This window comes from Schistocerca nitens, chromosome 5, assembly GCF_023898315.1.
Source record: "Schistocerca nitens isolate TAMUIC-IGC-003100 chromosome 5, iqSchNite1.1, whole genome shotgun sequence".
NCBI lineage: Eukaryota > Metazoa > Arthropoda > Insecta > Orthoptera > Acrididae > Schistocerca > Schistocerca nitens.
The window spans coordinates 299,175,428-299,188,756 of NC_064618.1; the positions used below are offsets into that span (position 1 = coordinate 299,175,428).

Here is a 13,329-nt window from a genome sequence, read left to right on the forward strand (position 1 = left end):
GTATGAAAGTAAAATATTATGTTATATTATATTATGTAGTAATTCAGTACTAACAGAAAGGTCTTTTTAGCCAAAAAAGTGACCCATCAAAACAATATGGAATAGCTATGATGTAAAGAGTGCAGGCGTTATGGTATATAGGGTCTAAAATATTAGTATTTTGACCTGATCGTGGCAGTGTACACGAGTCTGCAACAAACAGCTTGATAGTGGACAGAAAATCAGGAAATATAAAATTTCACAACAATGATGTTTTTGATGTAAGCTTCATACAACTAGCAAGTGTGGGTTGCACTCGGTTTTGTTATACCATCCTGCTCATCCAGTACAGTTCCAGCACTGTGGTGATGATATGATGCATCTCCTAATCCCTAGCAGTGGCATTGCAGGCTCTTAATCAACCTTACTGAACATGTCCTCATGTGTTGAAACACTTGCTAGAGACAAAGTACAGTAAGTCAAACATCAAAATGAATTGATCAACATTTAATTTTCACAGCACGAGACCCAAACCATATTTCCTTTTCCACAATTCACCATAGACATTGTTGCAGTTAGTAATCGAAAACAATTTCTTTTACACTGAATGTCTAATTCACCATAGACATTGTTGCAGTTAATAATCAAAAACAATTTCTTTTACACTGAATGTCTAATTTGTGTCAATTATGGGCTAGGTGACTGGAATTCGACAGTAGGAAAAGGAAGAGAAGGAAACGTAGTAGGTGAATATGGATTGAGGCTAAGAAATAAAAGAGGAAGCCGCCTGGTAGAATTTTGCACAGAGCATAACTTAATCACAGCTAACACTTGGTTCAAGAATCATAAAAGAAGGTTGTATACATGGAAGAATCCTGGAGATACTAAAAGGTATCAGATAGATTATATAATGGTAAGACAGAGATTGGGGAACCAGGTTTTAAATTGTAAGACATTTCCAGGGGCAGATGTGGACTCTGACCACAATCTATTGGTTATGAACTGTAGATTAAAACTGAAGAAACTGCAAAAAGTTGGGAATTTAAGGAGATGTGACCTGGATAAACTGACTAAACCAGAGGTTCAGAGTTTCAGGGAGAGCATAAGGGAACAATTGACAGGAATGGGGGAAAGAAATACAGTAGAGAAGAATGGGTAGCTTTGAGAGATGAAGTAGTGAAGGCAGCAGAGGATCTAGTAGGTAAAAAGACAAGGGCTAGTAGAAATCCTTGGGTAACAGAAGAAATATTGAATTTAATTGATGAAAGGAGAAAATATAAAAATGCAGTAAATGAAGCAGGCAAAAAGAAATACAAACGTCTCAAAAATGAGATTGACAGGAAGTGCAAAATGGCTAAGCAGAGATGGCTAGAGGACAAATGTAAGGATGTAGAGGCGCATATCACAAGGGGTAAGATAGATACTGCCTACAGGAAAATTAAAGAGACCTTTGGAGAAAAGAGATCCACTTGCATGAATATCAAGAGCTCAGATGGAAACCCAGTTCTAAGCAAAGAAGGGAAAACAGAAAGGTGGAAGGAGTATGTAGAGGGTCTATACAGGGGCGATGTTCTTGAGGACAATATTATGGAAATGGAAGAGGAGGTAGATGAAGATGAAATGGGAGATATGATACTGCGTGAAGAGTTTGACACAGCACTGAAAGACCTAAGTTGAAAAAAGGCCCCGGGAGTAGACAACATTCCACTAGAACTACTGACAGCCTTGGGAGAGCCGGTCGTGACAAAACTCTATCATCTGGTGAGCAAGATGTATGAGACAGGCGAAATTCCCTCAGACTACAAGAAGAATATAATAATTCCAATCCCAAAGAAAGAAGGTGTTGACAGATGTGAAAATTACCGAACTATCAGTTTAATAAGACACAGCTGCAAAATACTAACGCAAATTCTTTACAGACGAATGGAACAACTGTTAGAAGCCGACCTCGGGGAAGATCAGTTTGGATTCCGTAGAAATGTTGGAACACGTGAGGCAATACTGACCGTACGACTTATCTTAGAAGAGAGATTAAGGAAAGGCAAACCTACATTTCTGACATTTGTAGACTTAGAGAAAGCTTTTGACAAAGTTGACTGGAATACTCTCTTTCAAATTCTGAAGGTGGCAGGGGTAAAACACAGGGAGCGAAAGGCTATTTACAATTTGTACAGAAAGCAGATGGCAGTTATAAGAGTCGAGGGACATGAAAGGGAAGCAGTGGTTGGGAAGGGAGTGAGACAGGGTTGTAGCCTCTCCCCGATGCTATTCAATCTGTATATTGAGCAAGCAGTAAAGGAAACAAAAGAAAAATTCGGAGTAGGTATTAAAATCCATGGAGAAGAAATAAAAACTCTGAAGTTTGCCGATGACATTGTAATTCTGTCAGAGACAGCAAAGGACTTGGCAGAGCAGTTGAACGGAATGGACAGTGTCTTGAAAGGAGGATATAAGATGAACATCAACAAAAGCAAAATGAGGATAATGGAATGTGGTCAAATTAAGTCAGGTGATGCGGAGGGAATTAGATTAGGAAATAAGACACTTAAAGTCGTAAAGGAGTTTTGCTATTTGGGGAGCAAAATAACTGATGATGGTCGAAGTAGAGAGGATGTAAAACGTAGACTGGCAATGGCAAGGAAAGCGTTTCTGAAGAAGAGAAATTTGTTAACGTCGAGTATAGATTTAAGTGTCAGGAAGTCGTTTCTGAAAGTATTTGTATGGAGTGTAGCCATGTATGGAAGTGAAACGTGGACGATAAATAGTTTGAACAAGAGGAGAATAGAAGCTTTCGAAATGTGGTGCTACAGAAGAATGCTGAAGATTAGATGGGTAGATCATATAACTAATGAGGAGGTATTGAATCGGATTGGGGAGAAGAGGAGTTTGTGGCACAACTTGACAAGAAGAAGGGACCGGTTGGTAGGACATGGGGCATGTTCTGAGGCATCAAGGGACCACAAATTTAGCATTGGAGGGCAGCGTGGAGGGTAAAAATCGTAGAGGGCGACCAAGAGATGAATACACTAAGCAGATTCAGAAGGATGTAGGTTGCAGTAAGTACTGGGAGATGTAGAGGCTTGCACAGGATAGAGTAGCATGGAGAGCTGCATCAAACCAGTCTCAGGACTGAAGACCACAACAACAACACATGGGCTAGGTTTATGTAACAAATACAAGATGCCATACAACAGTATAGATAGTGAGGAATAAGCACAACTACAATGACTGTCACTGTACAAAAGTACATGAACTACATATACAATAACATAGGCAGTGTAACGCACAACATAAAAAATAAAACAGCCAATAGCTACTGTACAAGTATAGTTAATGATCTAACAGGACAATAGTTCACATTGGATACAATATATGGTGCAGCCACGAGGCAAGATAGGTACAGTACAGTTTTAGCTAGTGTTAAATAACACAATGAGTGAAATCAGACAGAGTGATCACCAGGCGGTGATGGCATATATACGAGGGCTGTTCAGAAAGTAACCTCCAGTTGATTTAAAAAAATACACCAAGTTAAATAAAAATATTTTAATATATACATCTTACAACTACATCTTTGCACTATTTTTCTACATAGTCTCCATAGCGATTGAGGCACTTATCGTATCTCTTCACAAGCTTTGAAATTCCTTCTGCATAAAAATCACCCGCTTGTGCCTGGAGCCAGCCTGTGACCGCATCTTTGAGCTCTTCGTCGTCATCAAACCGCTGTGACCCGAGCCATTTCTTCAAATGCATGAAGAGGTGATAATCACTTGGCACCAGGTCTGGGCTGTAAGGTGGATGGTTGATAACGTCCCACTTGAAGGACTCAAGAAGGGCCGTTGTTCTGCGAGCAGAGTGAGGACGGGCGTTATCGTGCAAAAAAACGATACCGGAAGTCAGCATACCACGGCGTTTGTTCTGTATAGCCCGTCGTAACTTTTTTATTGTTTCACAGTACACGTCTTGATTAATGGTCGTACCACGTTCCATGAATTCAACCAACAACACCCCTTTGGCATCCCAAAACACCGTTGCCATCAGTTTTCTGGCAGAAAAATCTTGCGAGGCTTTTCTTGGTTTGGTAGGCGAATTTGAATGTGCCCACATCTTTGATTGTTCTTTTGTCTCAGGGTTCACGTACTTAATCCAGGTTTCGTCACCGGTCACGATTCTGTTTAACAATGGTTCTCCTTCGTCCTCATAACGTGACAGAAAGTCTAATGCAGAGGCCATTCTTTGAGTTTTGTGGTGGTCGGTAAGAATTTTGGGCACCCATCGTGCACAGAACTTAAGGTAACCCAATCTTGCTGTTACTATCTCTTACAAGAGAGTCTTAGAAATCTGTGGAAAACCAGTAGACAACTCCGACATTGAGAAACGTCGATTTTTCACGAACTTTTGCATCAACTGTCTGAACGAGTTCATCAGTCACCAATGATGGTCTACCACTCCTCTCTTCATCATGAACGTTTTCTCGTCCACTTTTAAATAAACGTACCCATTCACGGACAACTCCTTCACTCATAACTCTTGGTCCGTACACGGCACAAAGCTCACGATGAATAGCTGCTGCAGAATATCCTTTGGCTGTAAAAAACCTTATGACAGCACGCACTTCACATTTGGCGGGGTTTTCTATTGCAGCACACATTTCAAACTGCCACAAAAACTAAACTAGCGCAGGTACGACGTTCACTCGACCACGGCTTGATGCCGACTGACCTGTTGAGTGCGTGAACGCACAGATGGCGTCGCTACACCCCCCACAACCCGCACTGTGACCACTCGGAGGTTACTTTCTGAACCGCCCTCGTAGATGGCATGTCGTAGGTGATGCTGGAAGGTGCCTGCACAGCCCACCATGTGCGGTCACTTGGCAGCAGTGTCTCCCCCTGGCAGCCATGCTTTGCAATAGTGGACACAGTGTGACAGTCATATCGTATGTGCCAGTCATGTGTCTTGGTAAGTCAACCCCCACCCAATGATGTTGGGCAGTGCTCCAAACCAGTCCGATGTTGTCGGAAACATCAGATAGCCCCTCTAGTTTTGCCAGCTCCTGCTCAGTACGGACAGAAGCACACATCTGGAAAGTCCCCACCTGACAATGCGGTCTTAGTCATGGTGGCTCCGACATTGGTAGCAGAGGCCACTGACTCAAGTCCACATCAGGTTCTGGCATGGAAGGGAGCTCCAGTGGTGAGGCCTGGGCCGATACCACAGCCTGATCTTCTCCTGACATCCAGTACTAGACCAAGAAACCTATAAACAGAGGGAGATGAGGGCAAGGACAGGATTGGCGAACAGGGCTGTGAACCAGAGGGCAGGTACAGCTTCGAATCAGGAGGGGAGATAGCAGAAGGCCCAGTGGAAGAGAAATGAAAGGCAGCATCACCATAATGTATGTCTGCCAGACGTGGCAGCAGCTGGGTCCTCCACACATATGGAGCTGATTTTGATGGCACTGCAGCTGAATAGTTTATCTTGTTGCCATAAAATGTAATAGCAAGTTCGTCGATTCTCTGTTGACTCGTGGGTACAAGGAATGCCAATCGTAGGTCATCTGGATAGGTCCTTATGTGTTTAATACAGGATGGTAAAAACCAACTGCGTTCAACAAAAATGTGAACGAATAGTCCCAGAGTGGGTTTCCAAGTTCTACAATGGATCGAAGGATGACCTATGCCATATCACATCTATAATCTAGGTTTAAATTAAGTTTCACAAGAGAGAAAACTATCAAAATGGTCTACAGTGACCCTCAATTATCTTTAATTACTTATCTAACTTGTCGTAAATTACAGTGGCTGATGTGGCTTCTCAATAACTATATAACAGAAAAATCATCGCGTTTCAGATTTTTACTTCAAGTGGCAAATGTGAACGATGAAAATGCACATAACTTTACAACACTAAAACACTATGACATCGGGGATGAATTTAAGTTTTTTGCTAATAAATATGACTCTGTTATTATTAATAAAATTGTAACATATGTGTATAGAGTTAATGTAAGAGTTGAACGACTAACACTTGATGATAGAGCTAACAAAAAAATTTTTGAAGATCAAGGGGCATTGGAAAGGATACGTATAGCATGTAGTAATAAGTTACGTCCATTTAGTCTGAGGCCGGAACGATCATCTGGGGTTCCATGGAGAAAATACAGTAGAAGGAACCGATTCAAATTTGTGACATGGCGTACAACATGCGTCCCGCTCTGGGATACACAAGAAGAGAGTATGAAAATGCTGCCCGTAGTCTACAACAAACCCAAGGTGGCCAACATTACGCAGCTTCTTCTTCGCCGGAGCATTGGGCTGGTGACGACGCTTCACAACATGCATTTGACGACGGATGGGAGGTGCCGCTGTCGCGCTTGCCAGCGCACATACTCGGAGCTGCGGGACCATCCTCTGCGAGTGATCTCCCACTGGGGGCCCCATTAGAAAGCGACTCGAGCCCACCTAGTATTACTAGTGGGCCGAGTACGCGTTTTTGCGATTACGCAACCGTTTCAAGGCCACGCGCAGGTTCAGACGTGCCAGACAGGTTAGGACACGTTCCAACAGGTCTGGTCCCACATGGCCAGAGTGAACATGCAGTGTCCTCACTGCTTCTGTTGCACACCTGCCAGAATCCATGTGACCTGGCGTCCAAAGCTTTGCAGCCACACAAGGGTGCCTGTCCAGAAGCATGGAGACAGTGCTGCAGATGGCCCCACAGGTGTTGGCAGCTTGAGACGGAGGAGTGTGTGGGGCTGATGGTCATGGAGGATTTTCACTCTACTCTTCTTCCCTATTGGTGTTGAGCTGCAGCAATACAAAAAATGTTAGCACCTCATCCATAGAAGCATCAGCCACATATTACTTCATCTGCATTTTAAAAGTGAGTCTTTTGGTGTCACCATTTGATTGGAGGTGGGGCAAAGTCAGGACATGCGGGGACCAAGCAGCAATCGGTACTGTAATTGTAAACTGTCAAAGCTGCATTGGTAAAGTACCGGAACTTCAAGCGCTGATAGAAAGCACCGAAGCTGAAATCATTATAGGTACAGAAAGCTGGCTGAAGCCAGAGATAAATTCTGCCGAAATTTTCACAAAGGCACAGACAGTGTTTAGAAAGGATAGATTGCATAAAACCGGTGGTGGTGTGTTTGTCGCTGTTAGTAGTAGTTTATCCTGTAGTGAAGTAGAAGTGGATAGTTCTTGTGAATTATTATGGGTGGAGGTTACACTCAACAACCGAGCTAGGTTAATAATTGGCTCCTTTTACCGACCTCCCGACTCAGCAGCATTAGTGGCAGAACAACTGAGAGAAAATTTGGAATACATTTCACATAAATTTTCTCAGCATGTTGTAGTCTTAGATGGAGATTTCAATTTACCAGATATAGACTGGGACACTCAGATGTTTAGGACCGGTGGTAGGGACAGAGTATCGAGTAACATTATACTGAGTGCACTATCCGAAAATTACCTCGAGCAATTAAACAGAGAACCGACTCGTGGAGATAACATCTTGGACCTACTGATAACAAACAGACCTGAACTTTTCGACTCTGTAAGCGCAGAACAGGGAATCAGTGATCATAAGGCCGTTGCAGCATCCCTGAATATGGAAGTTAATATGAATATAAAAAAGAGAGGAAGGTTTATCTGTTTAGCAAGAGTAATAGAAGGCAGATTTCAGACTACCCAACAGATCAAAACGAAAATTTCTGTTCCGACACTGACAAAGTTGAGTGTTTATGGAAAAAGTTCAAGGCAATCATAAAATACATTTTAGACAGGTACGTGCCGAGTGAAACTGTGAGGGACAGAAAAAACCCACCGTGGTTCCACAACAAAGTTAGGAAACTACTGTGAAAGCAAAGAGAGCTTCACTGCAAGTTTAAACGCAGCCAAAACCTCTCAGACAAACAGAAGCTAAACGATGTCAAAGTTAGCGTAAGGAGGGCTATGGGTGAAGTGTTCAGTGAATTCGAAAGTAAAATTCTATGTACCGACTTGACAGAAAATCCTAGGAAGTTCTGGTCTTACGTTAAATCAGTAAGTGGCTCGAAACAGCATATCCAGACACTACAAGATGATGATGGCATTGAAACAGAGGATGATACGCATAAAGCTGAAATACTAAACACCTTTTTCCAAAGCTGTTTCACAGAGGAAGACCGCACTGCAGTTACTTCTCTAAATCCTCGCACAAACGAAAAAATGGGTGACATCAAAATAAGTGTCCAAGGAATAGAAAAGCAACTGGAATCACTCAACAGAGGAAAGTCCACCGGACCTGACAGGATACCAATTCGATTCTACACAGAGTACGCAAAAGAACTTGCCCCCCTTCTAACAGCCGTGTACCGCAAGTCTCTAGAGGAACGCAAGGTTCCAAATGATTGGAAAAGAGCACAGGTAGTCCCAGTCTTCAAGAAGGGTCGTTGAGCAGATGTGCAAAACTATATACCTATATCTCTGATGTCGATCTGTTTTAGAATTTTAGAACATGTTTTTTGCTCACGTATCATGTCATTTCTGGAAACCCAGAATCTACTCTGTAGGAATCAACATGGATTCCGGAAACAGCAATCGTGTGAGACCCAACTCGCTTTATTTGTTCATGAGACCCAGAAAATATTAGATACAGGCTCACAGGTAGATGCTATTTCCCTTGACTTCCGGAAGGCGTTCGATACAGTTCCGCACTGTCGCCTGATAAACAAAGTAAGAGCCTACGGAATATCAGACCAGCTGTGTGGCTGGATTGAAGAGTTTTTAGCAAACAGAACACAGCATGTTGTTATCAATGGAGAGACGTCTACAGACGTTAAAGTAACATCTGGCATGCCACAGGGGAGTGTTATGGGACCATTGCTTTTCACAATATATATAAATGACCTAGTAGATAGTGTCAGAAGTTCCATGCGGCTTTTCGTGGATGATGCTGTAGTATACAGAGAAGTTGCAGCATTAGAAAATTGTAGCGAAATGCAGGAAGATCTGCAGCGGATAGGCACTTGGTGCAGGGAGTGGCAACGGACCCTCAACATAGACAAATGTAATGTATTGCGAATACATAGAAAGAAGGATCCTTTATTGTATGATTATATGATAGCGGAATAAACACTGGTAGCAGTTACTTCTGTAAAATATCTGGGAGTATGCATGCGGAACGATTTGAAGTGGAATGATCATATAAAATTGTTGGTAAGGCGGGTACCAGGTTGAGATTCATTGGGAGAGTCCTTAGAAAATGTAGTCCATCAACAAAGGAGGTGGCTTACAAAAAGACTCGTTCAACCTATACTTGAGTATTGCTCATCAGTGTGGCATCCGTACCGGGTCAGGTTGACGGAGGAGATAGAGAAGATCCAAAGAAGAGTGGCGCGTTTCGTCACAGGGTTATTTGGTAACCGTGATAGCATTACGGAGATGTTTAGCAAACTCAAGTGGCAGACTCTGCAAGAGAGGCGCTCTGCATCGCAGTGTAGCTTGCTCACCAGATTTTGAGGGGATGCGTTTCTGGATGAGGTATCGAATATATTGCTTCCCGACTGGAACAGAAAAGGGAGGTAATGACAGTGGCACGTAAAGTGCCCTCAGTCACACACCGTTGGGTGGCTTGCGGAGTATAAATGTAGATGTAGATGTAGAGGTGGAAAGGTGGAGACAGCAGGTGTTGAATTCCATTTCTGTGGCAGAACTCACTGGAAACCGGGGAGCAAAATTGTGGTCCACTGTCAGACACCAACATGAGAGGAAGTCCTTCAATATCAAACATTCTGTTGAGTGCTGCAGCTGTAGCCTTTGCACTCCTTGACTGACAATTGACCACATAATGAAAGTTGGAGTATGCATCGAGGAAAATCAGCCAGGTGGTATCCAGGAAGGGGCCCACAAAAGTTGACATGAACCTTTGAAATATTGCTGGTGCACCCCAAAAACTAATCATTTGAAACAATACAGGGTGTATATGAATTCTGGGAACACTTTCAATTATTTATTGCACAAGACCTAAACATTGTACAGATGTCATGCATATTTTATTTTGAAGAGAAACCCTGAAAGTTTTTTTGATAAACATTCGATATGCGAACCATGAGTGACCCGGCAAACGTCAATATGGTAATTGAATTCTTGCCATACCCATCCCAGCATGGCATCGTCGACTGTGGCAGTTGCTTCCTGTATTCTCTCCTGGAGCTCTGCTACATCACGTGGTAGAGGCGGTACATACACCAGATCCTTAATGTGTGCCCACAGAAAAAAGTCACATGGAGTGAGATCTGGTGATCGGGGAGGCCATTTCATGAAACAGCTGTCCCCTTCTGTAGCACGGCACCTGCACTCACCATGTTTGCGACCAGAGTTGACTATCAGCAAATTACCAAACTATGCTGTGGCAGTATACATGAAAAAAAAAACTTTCAGGGCTTCTCTTCAAAATGACATATGTATGATATCTGTACAATGTTTGGTTCTTGTGCAATAAATAATTGAAAATGTTCCCGGACTTTATGTACACCCTGTATAATCCATGCAGCATGTTGACTACAATCTTCTGTGATTCCTCATCCAGGGGTAGTTAAGAGTAAGCTTTGGAGAGATTGGCCTGCAGAAACTGCTAGCTTCTCGCAAGTGCAAAGAAAAGCTCATCTAGTTTTGGAATGGGATACATATCAACCTCTGACTGGGAATTGAACATAACATTAAAGTCTCCATAAAAGCACAGTTTTCCTGACAGGTTTTGACAACAACCAGAAATGTTGCCCACTGACATACAGACATGGATTCAATGATGTCCAAGGCTGTCAATCTATCTAGCTCATTTTTGACAGCATGCCCCAGTGCGAAGGGCATGAGTCATGCAGAGAAGAATAGAATTTAACAGGGATGCAGAGGGACTTATGGCCCACATTTTCCCAAACGAACAGCATTTCTTTGCTGAGAGATGAGCTTCTTTCCTGCAAAAGCTACTTTCAGTAGTCATTGGGTTTGAAAAAGCTCAATTGAATGTGTGTAAAACAAGAGTAATTACAATGACTGACTGTTCCTGGTCAAGTTAGGTCTGTTAACAAACCATGTCCAGTAGACAAGCTGAATGATTAAAACTTGTTATGGGGCACTCCTAGTATGAGAGTCTGTGTTGCTTATCGCTAGTAAACCTTTGTGGAATAATTTAAGCCATGTAGACTACAAGTGTCAAATATCAAACTGCTCATCTCATCATCCTCTACATTGCCATGGAAAGTTTTAAACATCCACCATTACACACTACATATGCTGCCTTACAGAATTTATTGTTGAAAAGCTTCACCTGCTCATGATGTGTAGTGTTTCCTTGGTGAACACAATTAACTTGTGTGAAAAGGGAAATGTGGTGTTGTGTAAAATAATTTTTGATCCTTTAATGAAGATGACAAATCAAAATAATTAAAATGCACATCTGTAGAAATACCCTGAAATCATTCCTTAACTGGTTTGTGACTTCACTGTTTCTCCTATCAAAATCATAATATATTTTATTTCTTTCTGCAGTTTGTTAGCTTTTACTTTTCTAAAATCAGATAACTGTTCATTATACACAAGTGTCCAAAATACAAAAATTATAAGAAGTAAAATCTAGAGAACAAGTTATGAATTTGTGTAAAGGTGCTGCATGTGCTCTATGAATACAATGTTGTGCCTTCAGTAACTTCTTTGTTTTTGGGCTCTAACAGCACCACAGAATCACTAAACTAAACTCCGTCTGAACAGACCTTGGCAGGCCCAACAGTACCGACTGGCCGCCGTGTCATCCTCTGCCCACGGGCATCACTGGAGGCAAATACAGAGGGGCATGCGGTCAGCACACCATTCTACCAGCCATATGTCAGTTTATGAGAGCAGGGCCGCTACCTCTCAGTCAAGCGGCTCCTAAGTTTGCCGCACAAGGGCAGAGTGCACCACACTTGTCAATAGCACTCAGCAGACCGGATGGTCACCCATCCAAATGCTAGCCCAGCCCGACATTGCTTAACTTTGGTGATATGATGGGAGCCGGTGTTACCACTGTGGCGAGGCCATTGGCACAGAATCACTAGGGTATTCATAAATAAGTAAATGGTTACTATGACTAAGCACCCCAACAGAACATCGAGGCCATAATACTGACAACCAGTGTTTAAATCACAGTTGAAATTTTTGTACCAATGCTAGTGAATTGTGTGCTTCAATAACTCATGGCCTCTTAAAAAAATGCATTGTATGAAGGATAGTGAAAAGAACCTGGACTCAGTGTGTGAAATATTATTGCAATGGGAATTTTATATTTATTGGGCTGGCATTACTAGCAGAGAAGACATAAAGGTAGAGATGGAGGTGGTGGTGATGTGTATGTAGTGAGTTTGTGTCAGTTTGAACTGATGTTAAATGTTTCAGGAGGCTGTTAAAGGAGCAAGAAGGTTCCTCTCTGGCACTGGAAAGCATGGGACAACTCAAAACTTGACAGAAGATTTTTCACCACAATGACACTAGTTTTACTTTAAATATCATATGTATAATACTTGACTCTACAATGACACTTGGTAATGTTTCATGAAATAAATTTTATTTTATCAAAAATAGTAATGTACTGAAGACTTTCTGACCGTTCACTGTGTGTAGGTCCCATCATCAAGAAGAATCTTCAGAGATGTTGGGTGACTCAAGGTATACATTAACAAAAGAAAAACAGTTGTTAGAAAGTGTCACTACAGTGTGCTTACACAGGTTAAATTTAACACAAAAAAACCAACACATCAGCTGCTTATATTGCAAGAAGCTGTTTCTTCTTTAGTCATATGAAATGAGAGCTGTTTGTCTCCTGCTGGTAGCTTAGTATTTATGACCACATTAATACTCATCAAAGTTATCTACCTTTGTAACAGTTACATAAATTTGTAATAATTAAGGCTTGTTTACAATGAACATTGATAGTTGTCATGCAACCAATGAGTCTTTAAAGCATGAATACAAATTAATTAAATAGTGTCTGTGGCCAATAAGATTTTTTTAAATTTTCTTTTCATTTTGTGAGAATTTGTTTCTTTCTTGTGCCATGTTTGTTTGATAACGATTTGAAAGACCATTGTGTCAGAATGTGGACCCCTACTCTGGTTCCTAGAAAGTCAAGCAAAGTGTTGTTTTGTGATTGTATAGATAACAGTTTAACTTAATCTTGATCATGTTGAGCTCCACAGTTGATATCTATTTATATTAATAAGAAACCACCACCGCTATATTTATACATATTTATTACATCACAACCGATTTCATTCAAAAGAACATAATCTGTTTAACTGCCAATAGTCTTCATAAGAAATCCCCACAG

At 41.7% G+C, this 13,329-nt stretch overlaps 1 protein-coding gene across 1 annotated transcript in view; it reads left to right on the plus strand.

Moving 5' to 3' along the window:
- LOC126259874 (probable enoyl-CoA hydratase echA8) overlaps positions 1 to 12,581 on the plus strand; it is an 85,692-nt gene extending 73,111 nt beyond the window's left edge. Inside the window, exon 6 of the mRNA XM_049956935.1 lies at positions 12,399 to 12,581. Coding sequence (XP_049812892.1) covers positions 12,399 to 12,488 — 90 coding nt within the window. The 3' untranslated portion in view covers positions 12,489 to 12,581. The remainder of the gene's footprint in view (positions 1 to 12,398) is intronic.
- The last annotated feature ends 748 nt before the right edge of the window (positions 12,582 to 13,329 follow it).